We start from the raw sequence: 19,841 nt of genomic DNA, 5'->3' as shown, positions 1-19,841 counted from the left end.
TCCAAACTTGGATTGTAATCTTTTGTCTATTAGCAAAGTGTCTCGTGACCTTCACTGTTTTACTAAGTTTTATCCAAACTTGTGTATTTTTCAGGACTTGAAATCAGGGAAGATGATTGGCAATGCTGAACTGTGCTCCGGGCTCTATCTCCCTCTCATGTGGCCGATCCTTAAACCAAGTTTCTCAAGCAAGTTGTGTCCAGTCTCAGAGTCTGTTAGAGTCTTTCAATTCTGTGTCCAATTCCAATGTCAATAAAGATAGTGAAATTATATTGTTACACTATCGTCTTGGTCATCCTAGTTTTGTGTATCTTGCAAAATTGTTTCCCAAATTATTTATCAATAAAAGTCCAGCATCTTTTCATTGTGAAATCTGTCAGATTGCAAAGCATACTCGAACAATATATCCTCAAATTCCATACAAACCTTCAATTGTTTTTTCTTTGATCCATAGTGATGTGTGGGGTCCCTCACGGATAAAAAATGTTTCTGGCACTTGATGGTTTGTGACATTCGTTGATGATCATACACGGGTAACTTGGGTTTTCCTTATGAAAGAAAAGTCAGAGGTCGGGCAAATTTTTCAAACCTTTAATCTTATGGTTCAAAATCAATTTAACTCTAGAATTCAGGTACTCAAGTCAGACAATGCTAAGGAATACTTCACTAGTAGTCTCAATACCTACCTTCAGAACCACGGGATAATCCACATAAGTTCTTGTGTTGACACCCCTCAACAAAATGGGGTGGCTGAATGCAAGAATAGACATCTCTTGGAGGTTGCCCGGTGTCTTATGTTTTCCTCTAATGCTCCAAATTATTTCTGGGGGGAAGCAATTCTCACAGCTACCTATTTGATCAATCGTATGCCATCCAGAGTCCTTACTTTTCAAACTCCACGTCAGCTTCTTCTAAAAGATTTTCCTCACACCCGTGCAGATTCATCTGATTTACCCCTCAAGGTATTTGGTTGCATGGCATTTGTTCATGTGTATCCCCAACACCGTAGCAAATTTGATCCTAGAGCCAATAAGTGCATTTTCCTATGGTACTCTCCAACTCAAAAAGGGTACAAATGTTACTCTCCAACCACCAAAAGATTTTACACTACCATGGATGTCTCTTTCTTTGAACATGTGTTCTTCTACCCTAAATCTCATGTTCAAGGGGAGAGCATGAATGAACATCAAGTTTGGGAGTCCCTTCTTGAGTATGTACCCGTTGGCCACTCTGAGTCACCAAGTTCTCCTCAACCCGTGCTTGTGCCCACTGACCGTACACAAGACTTGTCCACATCCGTGCCTGTTCAGTCATCAGTCCAGCCCACAAATGTGTCTTCTCCCGTGCCTATCCAGTCTCCTGTTCCTGCTCAATCTGTGGCTCCACAACTTCCTAATGAGAATTTTCAAGTCTACATTAGGAGGAGGAAAAGACAGGAGCTAGAGCACGGATCACAGCCAACATGTGGCCAAGATATTGACCCAATTTCAAGTCCACCTGAAGAAAACACAGGTACGGATAGGGCTGAAGATGTGCCAATTCCCAGCATTGATGACTCTACCATATCGATTGCATTGAGGAAGGGTGTTAGGAGATGTACAGGTCATCCAATTAGGAATTATGTTACTTATAAAGGGTTATCACCATCTTACAGAGCATTTTCTACTTTTCTTGATGATATTCAGGTACCCAGCACTATACAAGAGGCATTACAAAATTTAGAGTGGAAGAAGGTAGTACAAGATGAGATTGATGCTCTTGAGAAGAATAGAACATGGACTATTACTGATTTGCCAGTTGGGAAAAGGCCCGTGGGGTGCAAGTGGATTTTCACTATAAAGTACAAAGCTGATGGATCAGTTGAGAGATTCAAGGCTCGGTTGGTAGCTAGAGGATTTACACAATCCTATGGGATAGACTATCAAGAAACGTTTGCTCATGTCGCAAAACTTAACACTATCAGAATTCTTCTCTCATTGGCTGTCAACCAAGATTGGTGCTTGCAACAACAAGACATAAAAAATGCTTTTCTAAATGGTGACCTTGAAGAGGAAGTCTACATGGAAATCCCACATGGTTTCGAACGAAGTATGGCAACATACAGGGTCAGGCTGATCATACTCTGTTTGTCAAGAAATCTCACGCACGTAAAAATTGCTATATTGATAGTCTATGTCGATGATATTATTCTATCTGGGAATGATGTGAAGGAATTACAGAATTTGAAGAAGTATTTGTCAGAAGAGTTTGAAGTTAAAGATCTTGGAAATCTTAAATATTTCCTTGGAATGGAAGTGGCTAGATCAAGGAAGGGCATTGTTGTTTCTCAAAGGAAATATATTCTAGATCTTCTTAAGGAGACTGGAATGCTTGGATGCAAACCAGTTGATACTCCTATGGACAGTCAGAAGAAACTTGGCACCGAGAAAGAAAGTACACCTGTAGACAGGGAGAGATATCAGCGACTTGTTGGACGCCTAATTTATCTTTCACACACTCGTCCAGATATTGGTTTTGCAGTGAGTGTTGTAAGTCAATTCATGCACAGCCCTACTGAGGAACACATGGAAGCAGTCTACAGGATTCTTAGGTACTTGAAGATGACACCAGGGAAAGGCCTATTCTTCAGAAAAACAGAGAATCGTGACACTGAAGTGTATTCAGATGCAGATTGGGTAGGAAACATCATTGACAGACGGTTAACTTCTGGGTACTGTTCTTTTGTCTGGGGTAATCTTGTTACCTGGAAGAGCAAGAAGCAATCAGTGGTAACCAGAAGTAGTGCAGAAGCTGAGTACAGAGCACTAGCACAAGGAATTTGTGAAGGGATTTGGATAAAAAAGGGTTCTTAGTGAACTGGGACAAATGGGTTCATCTCCTATTCTGATGATGTGTGATAATCAGGCAGCTATCAGCATAGCTAAGAATCCCGTGCATCATGACAGAACTAAGCATGTTGAAATTGACATACACTTCATCATAGAGAAGGTGACTAGTGAGACTGTTAAATTGAACTACATTTCTACCAAGCAACAAACGGCAGACATCCTCACCAAAGCTCTCTCTAGACCTAACTTTGAAGACTTAATTTGTGTTGAATATTCGGAAGTCAAAGTTATGGATTTTATTTTAGGAAAGTATTTTAGGAATAAAAGAAGAGATCGGTTGTGATCTTCTCCTATGATTCTGTTTCCTATTTTTTAGGAAAGAATTAAGCTAGTTAGTTATTTCCTTTATTAGATATTGTTTATTATATGTAGTTGTAGTCCCGAGTTTTATTCAATAAGAAATTCAGAAATTCTTCAAGTCTTGAACGAACCTATGCCGCAACCAACCATTCCAGGATCATCGAGCTTCGGACTGAGCTTCAAAACATCAAAAAAGACGAGCTATCAGCAGATGAGTATATTCTTAAGCTTAGATCTATTGTTGATAAGCTTGCTTCCATTGGTGAACCTGTCTCGCACAATGATCATAATATTTATCTTCTCAGAGGTATATGGCCACAATACAACTCATTTGCAGACATAATTAATGCTAGGTCGGATCAACCAGACATTGATGAAATTCACAGCCTATTACTTGCTTGTGATTTGAGACTTTAGAGGCAGAATTCTGTTGAGCAGCTGAACCTTCTCAACCCTTTCCCAACAACTTAAACCCACAAGCAAACTTGTCTAACTTCCAACCTTTCAAAAAACACCAAGCTCAGAAGCCGTATCAAAATTTCTCCCAAAACCAATTCTCCAGACCTCAAAGCCAATACTCTCGTACACTAAGCCTCAGTTTAGCTCTTACAATCCAAATCAACCATATCTTTTAGGAAAACCCCAATTCTTTGTCCCACAGAATAAATGGTCACCAAGACCCACCTTCTCTACCAATGACACCAGAAACCAGTGCCAAATCTGCCTCAAAATTGGACATACTACCTCTGAATGTTATCACAGAGCCAACTTGCGCTACCAACCACAAACTAAGAACTTCACCCCTAGCCAAAACCTCACTCAGAACTCAGCTGCAGCAGCCTTTTTTGCTTCTTCATTGATGCCTACACCATCTGTTGTAATAGATAGCTCATGGTATATGGACTCAGGTGCCTCACACCATCCGACCTCAGATGCCTCAAATCTCAGTCCGGTTGCTCCCTTTCATGGAACTGAGCAGGTCATGGTTGGTGATGGTAAGACTATTTGCATTGCAAATATTGGTAACTGTTCACTACACATACACACACTAAACCATTACTACTGAATCTTGTGCTGCACACACCAAAAATTTCAAAAAATCTTATTAGTGTCACCAAATTGTGTTCGGATAACAATGCCATTGTTGAGTTTCATCCAAACTTTTTCTTGGTGAAGGACAAAACTTCGAGGGTCACTCTACTTCGGGGTCATCTTGAGCAAGGCCTATACAAAATCTCAAGTTCTTTTGCTTCTACATCTTCATTTGCCAACTCCATCAGTTTGCCTCTTCTCAAGATCTCAACCTTTGGCACAACAGATTGGGACATCCAGCCTCCAAAATTGTGTCTCAAGTTTTGCAGTCTTGTAATAAGAAAGTGTCGAAGTCTCATCTAGATTTATGTTAATCTCGTCATTTAGCAAAGAGTCACAAATTACCTTTTGTAATTTCAAATTCTAGAGCTTCTAAGCCTTTTGAATTTGTACACTCCGACTTGTGGGGGCCTTCTCCGATTTATTGATGATTTCTTGCAATTTACATGGCTGTACTTAACACAAAAGATGAAACATTTCCTACTTTTACCAAATTTAAAACTATGATTGAAACTCAATTTGATGCTTAGATAAAAACCCTCCAAACTGATTGGGGTGGGGGATACCGGTCGATCTCCACTTTTCTTGCTTCTCATGGTGTCATTCACAAATTAGCTTGTCCATATACACCACAACAAAATGGTCGCGTCGAAGGGAAACAGGCATGTCGTTGAAGTTGGTCTCACCTTGTTAGCTAATAGTTCTGTCCCTCTTACAATGTGGCCCTATTCCTTTCAAGACAGCACTTACCTAATTAATAGAATTCCCACTTCTGTCCTCTCAAACAAATCACCTTTTGAAATTCTGTATCACAAACCTCCTAACTATGACTTCCTCAAAACTTTCGGTTGTGCTTGCTACCCCTTTCTCTGTCCTTATAATAACAATTATCTCAAATTCCGATCAGCTGAGTGTGTTTTTATTGGTTACAGCTCTCAACACAAGGGCTATCTCTGCTTACATGTTTCAATCGGACGAGTCTATATATCTCGTCATGTCATTTTCAACGAAACACACTTTCCTTTTGCCAAAGCTACCATTGTTCCTTCCATAGATTCCTCTCCCTCTTCTTCCCAACCTGTGTCCTCCTTTACAATGCCTGCACCATTGTTCTCCACCACCTCTCCCTCTCCAAAATCCACACCTTTTCCTGCCTCTTCCTTTTGTTCTCCTCCTTCCATTTCACTCCAAAATCCTTCCGTTTCCACTTCCCCTTCTCCACTTTCTGTCACTACTGCACACGGTTCACCTAATGATCACACTTTAGCACCATGTGAACATGTTTCCACTACTTTGCCTTGTGCATCTAATCTTCCCATTGCAGATTCCGTTGCTTCTCCTCCACGCATTTACAGGTTGCTTGATCACACCAACACCCATTCAATGAAGACCATATCTAAAGTTGGAACTTTCAGGCCCAAAGCATTACTTCATACTGCCTCCTTGGAACCTACTTCCGTAAAACAAGCAATGGCCACTCTTGAATGGAAAGCCGCTATGCACACTGAGCTTTCTGCACTTCATGCTAATCATACTTGGTCTCTTGTTCCTGCTTCTTCATCTCATAAAGTAATTGGCTGTAAATGGGTTTATAAACTCACGTTGAAGCCTGATGGGACCATTGAATGTCATAAGGCTAGGTTAGTTGCTAAGGGGTTTCATCAAACACGTGGCCTTGACTACACTGAGACGTTTAGCCCAGTTGTTAAGCCTAATACAGTGCGGCTTGTTATCAGGCTTGCCCTCTCATGGAATTGGCCTATACGACAACTTGACGTTCACAATGCTGTTCTTAATGGTGACCTAAATGAGGAGGTGTTTGTGGAGCAACCCCTAGGGTTTCATGTGCCTTCTTCTGTCCCATTGGTTTGCAAGCTTCATAAGGCGCTATATGGCCTTAAACAATCTCCGCGTGCTTGGCTCACAAAGCTCAGTTCTTGTCTCTTACAATGGGGTTTTCACGCTTTCCAAGGCAGATACATCTTTGTTCTTTCTTCATACTACACCTGTACATCTCATTATGCTCGTATATGTTGATGACATAATTGTCACGAGCAACAGTTCTGTTTTCTTGGGGTAGCTCATTCACAAACTCAACTCCATCTTCGCTCTTAAATTTCTTAGGCATCGAGGTTCATCGCACTAATCAAGGATTACATCTCAGCCAGTCCAAGTACATTACGGATATTCTCATAAGGTCTGAAATGCTTGATTGCAAACCATATCATACCCCTATGTCCTCTGGTCCCATGCTTTCTCTTTACGAAGGACAACCTCTAGCAGATCCTTCAGACTACCGAAGTATTGTTGGTGCTCTTCAGTACTACACATTAACTCAGCCTGATATTAGTTTCTCGGTTAACAAGGTGTGCCAATTCTTACATTCTCCTACAACAAACCATTGGCAAGCAGTAAAACGAATTTTGCACTATCTCAAGGCCACTGTTTCCTACGGACTCACTTTACAAGCATCGCCTGATCTTTCTCTTACATGTTACACTGATGCGGATTGGGCAAGCTGCCCGGATGATAGGCGTAGTACTGGAGGATATTGCATCTTTCTTGGACCCAACTTAGTCTCTTGGTCCTCAACTAAACATCGGGTTGTATCGAGACCTAGAACCGGGTCAGAATACCGAGCAATTGCAAATGGCACCTCTGAACTTTTCTGGCTGGAATCTATTCTAGCAGAGCTTTATGTGTCCTTGCCCTCTCCTCCCATATTGTTTTGTGACAATCTTAGTGCCACTTACCTCGCCACTAATCCCGTTCTTCATGCTCGTACCAAGCACGTTGAAATTGATCATCACTTCATCTGAGACAAGGTAATGCAGCTCTCATTAGTTGTCCAGCATGTTCCTTTAGAATATCAACTAGCTGATGTCCTAACTAAGGCCTTACCGTCACAACGGTTTCTGAATCTGCGTGGCAAGCTCAATCTCCTTCCACGGCCAATGAGCTTGAGGGTTGATGTTAGAACAATTGAGGGTGTATAATTATTTTACTCTGTACAGCATTATAGCCTAGCTTTATTTTCCTCTGATAAGTTAGTTATTCTCTCCAATTGTCATTTGTACTGTAGTTCCATTTTCTTGACACGTGTATAGGTTAGTGCTAGCCCTCATTGTATATAAACTATTTTTCTCAGTAAAGATACTTAGTGGACTGAGCATTTCTTCCTCCACCGTTTGCCTCTTCTTCTCTCTGAAAAACCTTCTAAAATCTGATTAAAACAGTGTGAAGACACAAAATAAATGGTCATGTTAACTTCTAGTTGAACACTTGTGTGATGCACAAATGCTTATCAGATTATCACTCATCTGAAATCAAGGGACAAAATTCACAACTACCTAACCGTGTGATTAACTGATAACAAAGCAAAAGGATTTTAGTTATGTTGTGTGACATGGGAAGAGAAACTGTTTTCAGATCGCTTTGATTCAACACACCTCCCTCAATTTGCGCTTTGGATATGCTCTCTCGGCCTTGAATATTTCCAAAGCCTCATCAACTCCAGCAGTTTTCCCTTCCCAAATAACATCCTACAAAATGTAACGGTAAAAATGACATCAGAAGCCTGCTTATCTTCTATTTGGGTACGGTCAACAGTGTGTATCAAATTATCAGCACTTAGCGAAATATGCGCTGCTAAGAAAAGCTTTCTTCTTTTTCATAAGACAACTCAATCAACAACGTCTGTGCACGGAATAAAGTAGGCAATTTAAAGCCGCTACCCACTACTGAAGAAACTACACAATCAGAAAAATTTCAGTAGAGTGCAAGAACATTTGTCATACAAGGCTGGCCATACATGAGAATTTGCTTCGGGCATGAACATGCAGAAACCACACTCATGGCCTAGAACAGCCAGACCACCAGCTTGTTGGCAGCCAGTGATGTACAAATAATCGGCATCTTGTCGAAATGTGTAAGGCACGACACCCGTCATCATCTTTACAGGGGCAGCTGCAATGATAGCCAAGCCCTTCTCTGGAAGAAGCTCCAAGAAATTTTTCCTCCTCAAAACATATTCTTCAGAACTTGTACCTGGCGTAAGCTCCCCTCCTTTCAATAACTGGAAAGGAAATAGCACCATAGTTACAACAAAACGAATATAAGCAAGGTTTTTTTTTTGTTTAAACATTTTTTCACACATTGGTCGCTTGTCAATCTTTCTATGGCATGTAAACCTCTCTTAGTAAGTAGAACCACCTGTGGATGAGATGCAGGACTTGGTTGTCCAATATCAACAACTTTTATCGTACAATATGTACAACGTTTAACAGCCTGCAAAGCCCAAAAAAAAAAAATATTTAAAACAAGACCGGAGTATCGAAATTTGGATGAAGAAATATCCAGGCTTACATAACTTTCGAAAACTGGGAATTTGCAGGAAAAATTTACACATGACATATAAAATCATATTGTGTTAATAATTAGAAATGTATCATGTAATTAAGACTCTTGGGTCACACATGTTTTGAAATGATCAATTGAAACTGTGAAAGACATCGCATCTAAAACTTGTTACACAAAAATTTGCTTCCAACAAAACCCAGTGCTCGGAAGTTAGCTGACCAGAATTTCAACGTAATGAAAAACCAAAGCACTACCAACCTGATATTTAATCCAAAAAATACAATAACCAAAAGCATATAACATAATTTAACCAATTGTATCGTCATTTCTGTGAACTCCTACAGAATTTTAAACTAAATGGATGATAATACACATAACATGAGCTACACTTTACCCAAAAAAGGACTTGATTAGAATATTTAAGAAACACCCACTTCATAACTCAATCCAGAAATCAAAACGACTTAACAGTTAAACCAAAAGTTCAAATGATAAAACTTGTTTGGACTGTTCAACAATATTTCTTAAACTTTTAGTTGACAAGGTACCTGTTTGAGAAAAGAAATTCTCTGCGACAGTTTTCTTACAGGAATCTGCATTTCGAATGATACTCCACGTAATCGTTACAAAGTGTGTTATAGGTAATTTTGTATAAAACCGCTGAACACCAAAAATTTCAGGTGGTTTTAGGGTTTAAGTGTCTGAAAGCGAGCTCGAGAAATTACAGGATCGCCCTTGTTGTTTAAATTAGTGGTTTTGTAATGAAATTAATAGCAATCTCTAATCAGTAATCAGTAATCAGTAATCAGCTCCTGGATTGGGGCCTGCGGTCCATCGACAATCCCAGCTTCAGCTTCTTGGCCGCCTTCAACTCAGTACAGGGGAGCGCACGGAACGGTTTAAACGGCAGGCAATAGTGCGTTTTTACACCACTTGAAAATTTTCATTTAAATAGTTCAGTACAGGGGAGCGCACGGAACGGTTTAAACGGCAGGCAATAGTGCGTTTTTACACCACTTGAAAATTTTCATTTAAATAGTTTTTTTTGTTTTTTTTTAATAGTTCAGTTTCTACTCTGAATAACTATATAAATACTGATCAATACATATTGATCGGTTATTTAAGCTCAACAAATTTTTGGATTGATTTTTTCAGCATAATCCTTCCATTAGAGATACAAACAGGACATCTAAAGGCTAAAGTTATAAAATATTATCAAATTTTGGATGGACATTTGGAAGGAGGGTTCGTGTCATGATTCGACTTATGGTTCGTGACTCGTTACAATATTTTCTCTCACAAAAAATACACGTAAAATAAGAATAGTTCTTAATTATAGTTCTAAATCCATAAATCAAACGTTTTAGTACATCAATGGCTAATATTAGTCTAAGTTTTTTATTAATAAAATACTACTTTTGAATGTTGGGGATAAGAGTTCTAGAGAGAGAAAGTTAGAGAGGTGCTTTGCAACAAGCTTATAGAAATAGTTCTTTAAGGCAGGTGGTCCGGCCATTCGTCAGGTTACCGGCCTCTAAAGTTCGTTGGAGAGATTGCAGACGTCACCGGCATGGGGTTTATGCCGACGGAAGTGTGAATAGTCACCGAAATAGAGTTGTCAAGGGGAAGTAGTTTCTAGTCTTCTACCTTATATCTAAGACGTGTTCGTCGCAGGATTCCTTTGAAATTCCAAGAACTATATCGTGGAAGGGAAGCGAGGAAGGTGGTCTAGAGCGTGTGGGACCCACGCGCCACCGTGTCTCCGGTGCTTTGTCCCCGTTTCAGGAGCTTTTTTCCAACGCCACTCCTACAGTGTTTCACATGCCTCCGGCGTTGAGGGGCTTGATTTTGCTAGTTTGATTTCTTGGGATCCTTGTAGAGTTTTTTCTATTTTTCTGTTTTCTGTCTTTATTTGTGTTGTAATAACAGTGATGGTGTCCCTATCTACCGATGTTAGGTCTTGGTTAGAGGGTGGTCTCCCAACCACTCTAAGTTTGAGTTGTGTAGTCCGTTTTGGGACTGAGATGTGGTTAATCTGGGGTTGTTTCGAAGTGGCCGAACCTTGTTATAGTGCCACTAATTGGAGGAGTTATCTCCGTTATTGGGTAAGGAGTGTGTTTCTATTGTCTAATCATGTAAGTAGCATATAGTTCTTGACTCTGGTTTCGTCTTGTATCTTATCCATTTATTGACTTTTTATTAAAGTTGTGCTATTGCCTTTAAAAGAAATACTACTTTTGCCCCTATTCCGTTAAATTTTTAATAGTTGTTATCAAAATAGGGATAATTATAATAGTTAAACAAATTCAGGGGGTTAGTTGCCAAAATTAAAAGTTTTGAGGACAATTTGCTAAACCATAATAAGTCTAGAGGATAAATATGCTAAAAACCCTTAATAACAAATATTAGACTTACTTTCAATATATATGTATATATATATTGACAATATTTATTTACACCCTAAAATTTTATTAAGGCACCCCCAACATATTTAAAACTTAAAATTTTACATCATACTTTTTCTTATTTCATTCTAATTAATATCTCATATAGTTTGTCAGAAAAATTTGCATCAAAAAATGGTGCCGCTTGTTTCATTAATTCCTAAAAATCATATATTAATTTTAGAATGAAAAACATAAATAAAAATGTAAATTTTTTACCCATCCCGGACCCTGAGCTGGCCCCTGGGCGCCCCACTACGCGGGCCTGGGACTTTTGAACAGTGTTTTACCTTTTTTGTCATTCTTTGAGGTCATTTTTCTTCTGGCACGCCTAGAAAAATGTAAGGATCGTGTCTGTAAAATTTAATTATTTTTTGACGTCGTTTTTATTTTATTATATTTTTAAAGATGAAAAATAAAGAAAATCATAAAAAATAGAATATTCATAAAAAATGGTGCCGCTTGTTGCATTAATTCTTAAAAATCATATATTAATTTTAGGCTACAAAACACAAATAAAAATGTAGATTTTCGACCTATCCCGGCCCTTGAGCTGGCCCCTGGGTGCCCTACTACGCGGGCCGGGACTTTTTTTAAAGCGTTTTACTTTTTTTCATCATTTTTTGAGGTCATTTTTTCTACCACGCCTAAAAAAATGTAAGGATCGTGTATGTAAAATTTCATTATTTTTTAACGTCATTTTTATTTTATTATATTTTTTAAAGACGAAAAATAAAGAAAATCATAAAAAATAGAATATTCATCAAAAAATAGTGCTGCTTGTTCCACTAATTCCTAAAAATCATATATTAATTTTAAAATACAAAACATAAATAAAAATGTAAATTTTTTACCCATCTCGGCCCCTGAACTGGCCATTGGGCGCCCTATTAAGCAGGTCGGGGGCATTTTGACAGTGTTTTAATTTTTTTTGTCATTTTTTGAGACCATTTTTTCTGTCATGTCTAGAAAAATGTAAGGATCGTGTCTGCAAAATTTCATTATTTTTTTACGTCATTTTTATTTTATTATATATTTTAAAGATGAAAAATAAAGAAAATCATAAAAAAGAGAATATTCATCAAAACATGGTTCCGCTTGTTGCATTAATTCCTAAAAATCATATATTAATTTTAGAATGCAAAACTTAAATAAAAATGTAAATTTTTTACCCATCCCGACTCCTGAGTTGGCCCCTGGGTGCCCCACTACGCCGGTCGAGGGCTTTTTCACAGCGTTTTACTTTTTTTGTCATTTTTTGAGGCTATTTTTTTCTGCATGCCTAAAAAAAAGGTAAGGACCGTGTCTGTAAAATTTCATTATTTTTTTACGTCAATTTTATTCTATTATATTTATTAAATACGAAAAATAAAGAAAATCATAAAAAAATAGAATATTTATCAAAAAAATGGTGCCGCTTGTTGCATTAATTCCTAAAAATCATATATTAATTTTAGAATGCAAAATCTAAATAAAAATGTAAATTTTTTATCAATCCTGGCCCCTGAGCTGGCCCTTGGGCGCCCTACTACGCGGGTCGGGGGCTTTTTTACGGTGTTTTACTTTTTTTTGTCATTTTTTGAGACCTTTTTTTGGCATGTCTAGAAAAATGTAAGGATCGCGTCTGCAAAATTTCATTATTTTTTTACGTCGTTTTTATTTTATTATATTTTATAAATATGAAAAATAAATAAAATAATAAAAAATAGAATATTCATAAAAAAAGTATACTGCTTGTTGGATTAATTCTTAAAAATCATATATTAGTTTTAGAATGAAAAATAAAAATAAAAATGTAAATTTTTTACCCGTCTCGACCCCTGAGCTTGCCCTTAGGCTCCCTACTAGGCGGGGCGGGGGGCTTTTTGACTGCGTTTTACTTTTTTGTTATTTTTTAGGCCACTTTTTTCTGGCATGCCTAGAAAAAATGTATGGATTGTGTCTGTAAAATTTCATTATATTTTGACGTCATTTTTATTTTATTATATTTTATAAATGCAAAAAATAAAGAAAATCATAAAAAAATAGAATATTTATCAAAAAATGGTAATGTTTGTTCTTAAAAATCATATATTAATTTGATAATACAAAACATAGATGAATATGCAAATTTTTTACCCATCCCGGCCCCTAAGCTGGCCCTTAGGCGCCCTACTACGCGGGTCGGGGACTTTTTGACAGTGTTTTACTTTTTTTGTCATTTTTTGAGGCCATTTTTTTCTCGCATGCCTAGAAAAATGTAAGGATCATGTCTATAAAATTTAACTATTTTTTGACGTCGTCTTTATTTTGTTATTTTTTTTAAATACAAAAAATAAAAAAAATCATAAAAAACAGAATATTCATCAAAAAATGGCGCCACTTGTTGCATTAATTCAAAAAAATCATATATTAATTTTAGAATGCAAAACATAAATAAAAATGTAAATTTTTTATCCATCCCAACACCTGAGCATGCCGTTGGGCGGCCCACTACGCGTGCCAGGGGCTTTTTCATAGCGTTTTACTTTTTTTGTCATTTTTTGAGCCCATTTTTTTTGGCATGCCTAGAGAAAAGGTAAGGACCGTGTCTGTAAAATTTTATTATTTTTTGACGTCGTTTTTACTTTATTATATTTCATAAATACGAAAAATAAAGAAAATCATAACAAAATAGAATATTCATCAAAACATTGTGCCGCTTGTTGGATTAATTCCTAAATGTCATATATTAATTTTAGAATATAAAACATGGATAAAAATGTAAATTTTTTACCCATCCCGGCGCCTGAGCTCGCCCTGGGGCGCCCTTCTACGCGGGTCTAGGGCTTTTTGACAGTATTTTACTTTTATGTCATTTTTTGAGGCCATTTTTTTCTGACATGCCTAGAAAAATGTAAGGATCGTGTCTGCAAAATTTTATTATTTTTTGACGTCGTTTTATTTTATTATATTTTTAAAGACGAAAAATGAAGAAAATCATAAAAAATGGAATAGTCATCAAAAAATTGTGCCCATTATTGCAATAATTCCTAAAAATTATTTATTAATTTTAAAATTTAAAACATAAATAAAAATGTAAATTTTTACCCATCTCGGCCCATGAGATGGCCCTTGGGTGCCCTACTACTTGGACCGTGGGCTTTTTGACAGTGTTTTACTTTTTTTGTCATTTTTTGTGGTCATTATTTTCTTGCATGCCTAGAAAAATGTTAGGATCATGTCTGCAAAATTTTATTATTTTTGACGTCATTTTTTATTTTATTATATTTTTTAAAGACGACAAATAGAGAAAATCATAAAAAATAGTGTTGGGAATAGTGTCCTAAAAGCATGAGATGTAATAGGATATTTATTATTTAATTAATAAAACAGTTTATTCATCATTTTATGTGCATATATTTATGAATATTTTATGAATATCAAATGAAAATTCTGTGATTATTTATGTAACCTTAAACATAGTATATAAGTGTTATATACAAGAAGATAGTGTTTAAGGATAATAATAAAAAACATTATTCATAATGAATTTAATTAAAGTTCAAAATCTTTAATTAAAACATTATTAATACATGTCATTCCTATTTAGCATGGAACAGTGCTATCCGCATTGTTAATATGGTGAGATATTGAATGAATGTATTTCGCATAATGAGATTGTGTGGAACATGGACACAGACACAATATGAATTTCTAATAATTTTCGTTAAGCATAGAAATTCTAATTCAGTTTACCGATGGTCATATATAGAATGATATTAATCCTGAGTTCTTAACAAACTCCTATTTATGGATTTATGTCTTTTGATTTACTCGGTACGGATTCCGAGACCCTGAATCTTATTCCTTGTATTTTGGAGACATGATGAAATAGGTAGCTGAGAATGTTTTTATACGAGATGGAATCCATTCCTTTTTGAGAAAGAAATAGATAAATAATTCTCTTGAGTGTTGATTCGGTACTTAGATTAGTAAGAGCGCTTTGGTTCATGAATGTGTTTTATGAATCACTATTCATTAGAGAATTAATGGTACTCAAGGATGCAGATTTAATTAGAGAGGTTAACAGATTCTACCTGACTCTAATTATGAATTATATATGGATGATTGATCTATATGTAATGACTATATCAAATGGACACTTCGTGTTTTAGAAGTAATTAATGTCTATAATTTCGGAGTTCAATTCCAAGTTTATAGTGAAGTAACTATTAGAATTAATAGAATTAATTAATTAATTAAAGTGTTTAATTAATTATTAATTTTATTGGAGCTCGAGATTATAGGTCCATTAGTCCCCGTGTCGTCCTTGTAATTCTACCAGACACAAAGGGCAAAATGAGAATTTTAGAATTATGGAATTCTAAAATTAAATACTCGAAAAATAATTAATTGAGAATTAATTATTATTTAAATAATGTGATTATTTAAATTTGAATTTGAATTGTGAACATAATTTAAATTTATCCTTTTAAACTTATTTGATAAGTTGTTCAATTTAAAATTCAAATTAATTTAAGTTTGACTTAAATTTGAATTTGAATTTGAATTAAAATTGGACTACAGGATAAAGGATGATTTCTCTTCCTTCCCTATCTGTTGTTGGCGCCACACACAGAGTTAAAACCCTAAGGGGTGGCCGGCCACTTTATGGATAAGTAGTGGAGATTTTGTTGTTCCAAATTCAAATAAGAGATAGAGATTTGATTCTGTTTTGAAGTTTGACTTCTACTCTTTAAATATGAGAATGATAGAAAATTGTGGAGACAATTTTTGAAAACAATTTTCTGCCCTAAGAGTTAAGGTGGCCGAAATCCTCAAAGAGGAAAAAGAGAGGAAAAAATTTTTCTCCGAAAAATTCCACATCGTGCATGCGTTGGTGTTTGTGAAAATTTGAGTATTATTGAAACCTATTTTGTCTTACGTGTGCCCACACACACATCTACGTGGAATCAAGGAATCGACGTGGAAGACTTTGGTTTTCTAAACACAAAGCTTGGAGCAAGGACTGTTCGTGGTCAAAGAACTCAAGTTATCATCTGAGTCAGCTTCCAGGTATTTTTTCTGATTGAGTTCTTGATATATATAAACTAACGTGATTAGTTTATTCGTGCATAAATTAATATAATCTATAGAGTATCTCAAAAGTTTTATGAAATTTTTGTTATACACGATCCGTTTTTTCCCCACGCTTCCGCATCCGAATTCGATTCGGTAACCAACAATTGGTATCAGAGCGGTCTATAGACGATATTAATTTATGTTTCGATTATTTGATAATCAAAATTGATATTAAATATGTGATATTTAATTATGTATGTATGTGATGGGTCGGCACTTGCATTTATGGATGTTTATTTTAATTCATGTTGATGAATGTATGGATGGTGGATTTGGTCGTTAATTATATGGTTCTATGGATCGGTTATATTCATTCATTGATAAATTATTTGTAATTTAATTCGGGATTAAAATTATTGGAATTCTAGGTTTTGGGTAGAATTAGAGTTTTTGATTTTGAATCAAAAGAAGGCCTTGAAGATCAAGTTTGAAGTTTTTGAAGGAGCCCAGAAAACTGCCTAGAAAATTTCCAGAAATCGACCAAGGGGCGCACCCCAGCGCGCGTCCCCGCGGCCCAAGTGTGCCCCAGTGCGCGGTCCAGCACGCGCCCCAGAGCGCGGCCAGAGTGCGCCCCAGCGCGCGGACAGTCCGCGCGGGCGCGTACAACGCGCGGCCATCTCACGCGCGCGCGTACACCATGGTGCGCAGCTGGCGGCCCAGATTCAGGAATTGGACCCCGAATGGGCCCGAGGGTTTTTGAAACCTTCATAATGCGTGCCGACAGACTCGGAAAAGTTCCAGACCCCAAGGAATGTGAAATCCAACCTGGAGACAAAGATTGAAGCCGAAGAATAAAGAACTCAAGAATCGAAGACCCGTTGATGTAACGGAAGAATATAATTATTGTAATTATTTATTTATTCGATTCGATTGAGTTGTAATTTATTTTTCCATGGGACCCGGTCAAATCCATCTCAATAGTCGATTGCATATATTTATATTTTATGTTGATAATTATATATTATATGTCCATGCATATAACATGCCATATAGATATAATGTGCCTACTCATATAAAATAAGAACCTTGCGCTAAAATCAATTTAATGTGATTAAATTGATTTAAGTTGCAAAAATTGATTTGCAAAATAATGTTACATGTGAAATTGAATTTAAGAGTTAAATTTTGAAATTTCACATATCCGAAAAATAAATTGTTCATTTTTCGATTTGAAAATCATGAGATGTTTTTTAAACAAAATACATATTTACAAAATAATGAGTGGGAGAGGGTTGTATGACAATACGACCCACTAGTCTCCGCCGTTAGCGCAACACCGTGAGATCCGGAAAGGGGCTTTGCGGCGACATTGAATCGCCCTCCTAAAGGAGAGTGTCCTTGCCGGATCAATAACAAGGTTGGCTTCCTAGAGATAAGATTTCAAGATGTATTTCTGAATTGACTACCCAAAGGTAGCAATCCGGAGTTAAGTCTATGGGATTTGAAACGGTGGGTCACACTCATAAAATATAATCAAATCTGTTAGTTATATTTTGACTAAAAATAACGGTAGTTAATAAATATGAAAATATGAGATATTTTGACTATATTTATTAACTGAGAAGAGTCTCGGTCTAATTGGCATATAACTTAACTACCCAAAGGTACACTTTATATGTGAGATTATCGTTGGCACCCCAAAATTAAAACATGATTTATGTATTTTTCATGTGCTTCATGCATCATATTTAATTGTGCCAAAATTAACATGCCTTGATATTCATGCACATAAATTGATTAGATGAATATTCTATTTATTTCTAGCAATATGTCAAATCCTATTATCACACTACTTGCGACTGAAAAATTAGACGGTGAAAACTATGCTAAGTGGAAAAGTAACATGAACATACTGTTGGTCTGCGAAGACTACAAGTTTGTCCAAGTAGAGGAATGTCCTCTTGAACCCGCGACTAATGCATCTAAAACCGCAAGGGAGCCTTAAGATCGCTGGATCAAGACCAACAACAAAGCAAAGTGCTTTATGTTGGCCAGTATGAGCGATGTGCTTCGCAAGAAGCATGAGGAGATGAAGACTGCTTATGAGATAATGAAGTCTCTAGAAGCCATGTTTAGCGCTCCCTCTGAGAAGGCTCGTTTGGATGCTGTTAGGGCTTTCATGAATGACAAAATGAAGAAAGGTTCTTCAGTCAAGGCACATGTTTTGAACATGATTGATCACCTCTATGATGCGGAGCTCAATGGTGCCAGGATCGATGAAGCCACCCAAGTTGGCATCATCTTGGAAAGCCTATCCCCTAATTTTCATAAGTTCGTGAAAAACTTTGTTATGCACAAGAAAAAGTCCAACCTCACTGAACTCATGAATGACCTGCAAAACTTCGAATCCACCAACAAGAGAATGGGAGGAGAAGCAAATGTTGTAGTTGCGGGAAGTTCTGGTGAAATTAAAAGAAAGAACCAGAACCAAGGGAAAGGGAAGAAAGGAAAGAACAAGAGACCCAAGAAGGCTAAAGGCCCCATCCAGAAACCCAAAGGAAAGTGTTTCCACTGCAATGGCGAAGGGCACTGGAAGAAAAACTATCACAAGTATCTTGAGGAGCTGAAAAAGAAAAAGGAACAAGGTAAATCAGATTTACTAGTCCTTGAAACATGTTTAGTAGAGGGTGATACCTCGGCCTGGATAATTGATTTGGGAGCAACTAATCATGTTTGTTTTTCTTTGCAGAGTCTTAGTTCTTACACCGAGCTAGCCGATGGGGACTACACGATGAAAGTGGACAATGGCGCAAGAGTTTCGGCAAAAGCAGTGGGAGAAGTTAGACTTCGTTTTAGGGAAAATAAATTTTTAGTTTTGAACAATGTTTATTTTATTCCAGACATTCGTAGAAATTTGATTTCTGTGGCTAAGTTATTTGAACAATTATTTAAAGTTTATTTTGATAATGAATTTGTTCATATTTCTCGAAATGGTTTAAATATTTGTTCTGGACGTCTGGATGATGGTTTATATTGTATAAAACCAATACCTAACTCACTGCTTAATACTGAAATGTTCAGAGTTGCCGAACCTAAGAATAGAAAGTAAAAGATTTCTCACAATAACAACACATATATGTGGCATCTTAGGCTTGGTCATATTAACCTAAACAGGATTGAAAGACTGGTAAAGGATGGTCCTTTACGCGAACTAAAAGTTGGTGAGCTTCCGGTCTGTGAATCTTGTTTGGAAGGTAAAATGACCAAGAGGCCTTTCACGACGAACGGAGAAAGTGCTACAAAACCCCTTCAGTTGATACATTCAGATGTATGTGGACCGTTAAACGTCCAAGCTAGAGGCGGTTACGAATATTACGTCACTTTTATTGACGACTATTCAAGATATGGTTACGTTTACCTAATGCAACAGAAATCTGAAACTTTTGAAAAGTTTAGAGAATTCTGAGCAGAAGTTGAAAAATAATTAGGTAAACCAATCAAGACACTTCGATCAGATCGAGGGGGTGAATACCTAGACCAAGAGTTCCGGGATTTCTTGATTGAAGAAGGTGTGGTATCCCAACTGACTGCACCCAGTACACCACAACAGAATGGTGTAGCCGAAAGGAGAAATCGAACTTTGCTTGACATGATAAGATCAATGTTGAGTTATTCTTCAATGCCTACTTCTTTTTGGGGTTATGCCCTAAAAACC

At 36.8% G+C, this 19,841-nt stretch overlaps 1 protein-coding gene across 1 annotated transcript in view; it reads right to left on the bottom strand.

Annotated features, from left to right (window-relative positions):
* Positions 1-19,841, bottom strand: part of LOC21389068 (intermediate cleaving peptidase 55, mitochondrial) — a 65,114-nt gene that overhangs the window by 15,207 nt on the left and 30,066 nt on the right. Inside the window, exons 2-4 of the mRNA XM_024164006.1 lie at positions 8,493-8,567; positions 8,092-8,355; positions 7,730-7,822 (exon numbers count right to left, since the gene is read on the bottom strand). Of these exons, the coding sequence (XP_024019774.1) occupies positions 7,730-7,822; positions 8,092-8,355; positions 8,493-8,567 (432 nt within the window). The remainder of the gene's footprint in view (positions 1-7,729; positions 7,823-8,091; positions 8,356-8,492; positions 8,568-19,841) is intronic.

The sequence above is a fragment of the Morus notabilis genome, unplaced genomic scaffold (genome assembly GCF_000414095.1).
Source record: "Morus notabilis unplaced genomic scaffold, ASM41409v2 Scaffold163, whole genome shotgun sequence".
Taxonomy (NCBI): Eukaryota; Viridiplantae; Streptophyta; class Magnoliopsida; order Rosales; family Moraceae; genus Morus; species Morus notabilis.
This window is presented reverse-complemented; position numbering and strand designations above follow the sequence as displayed.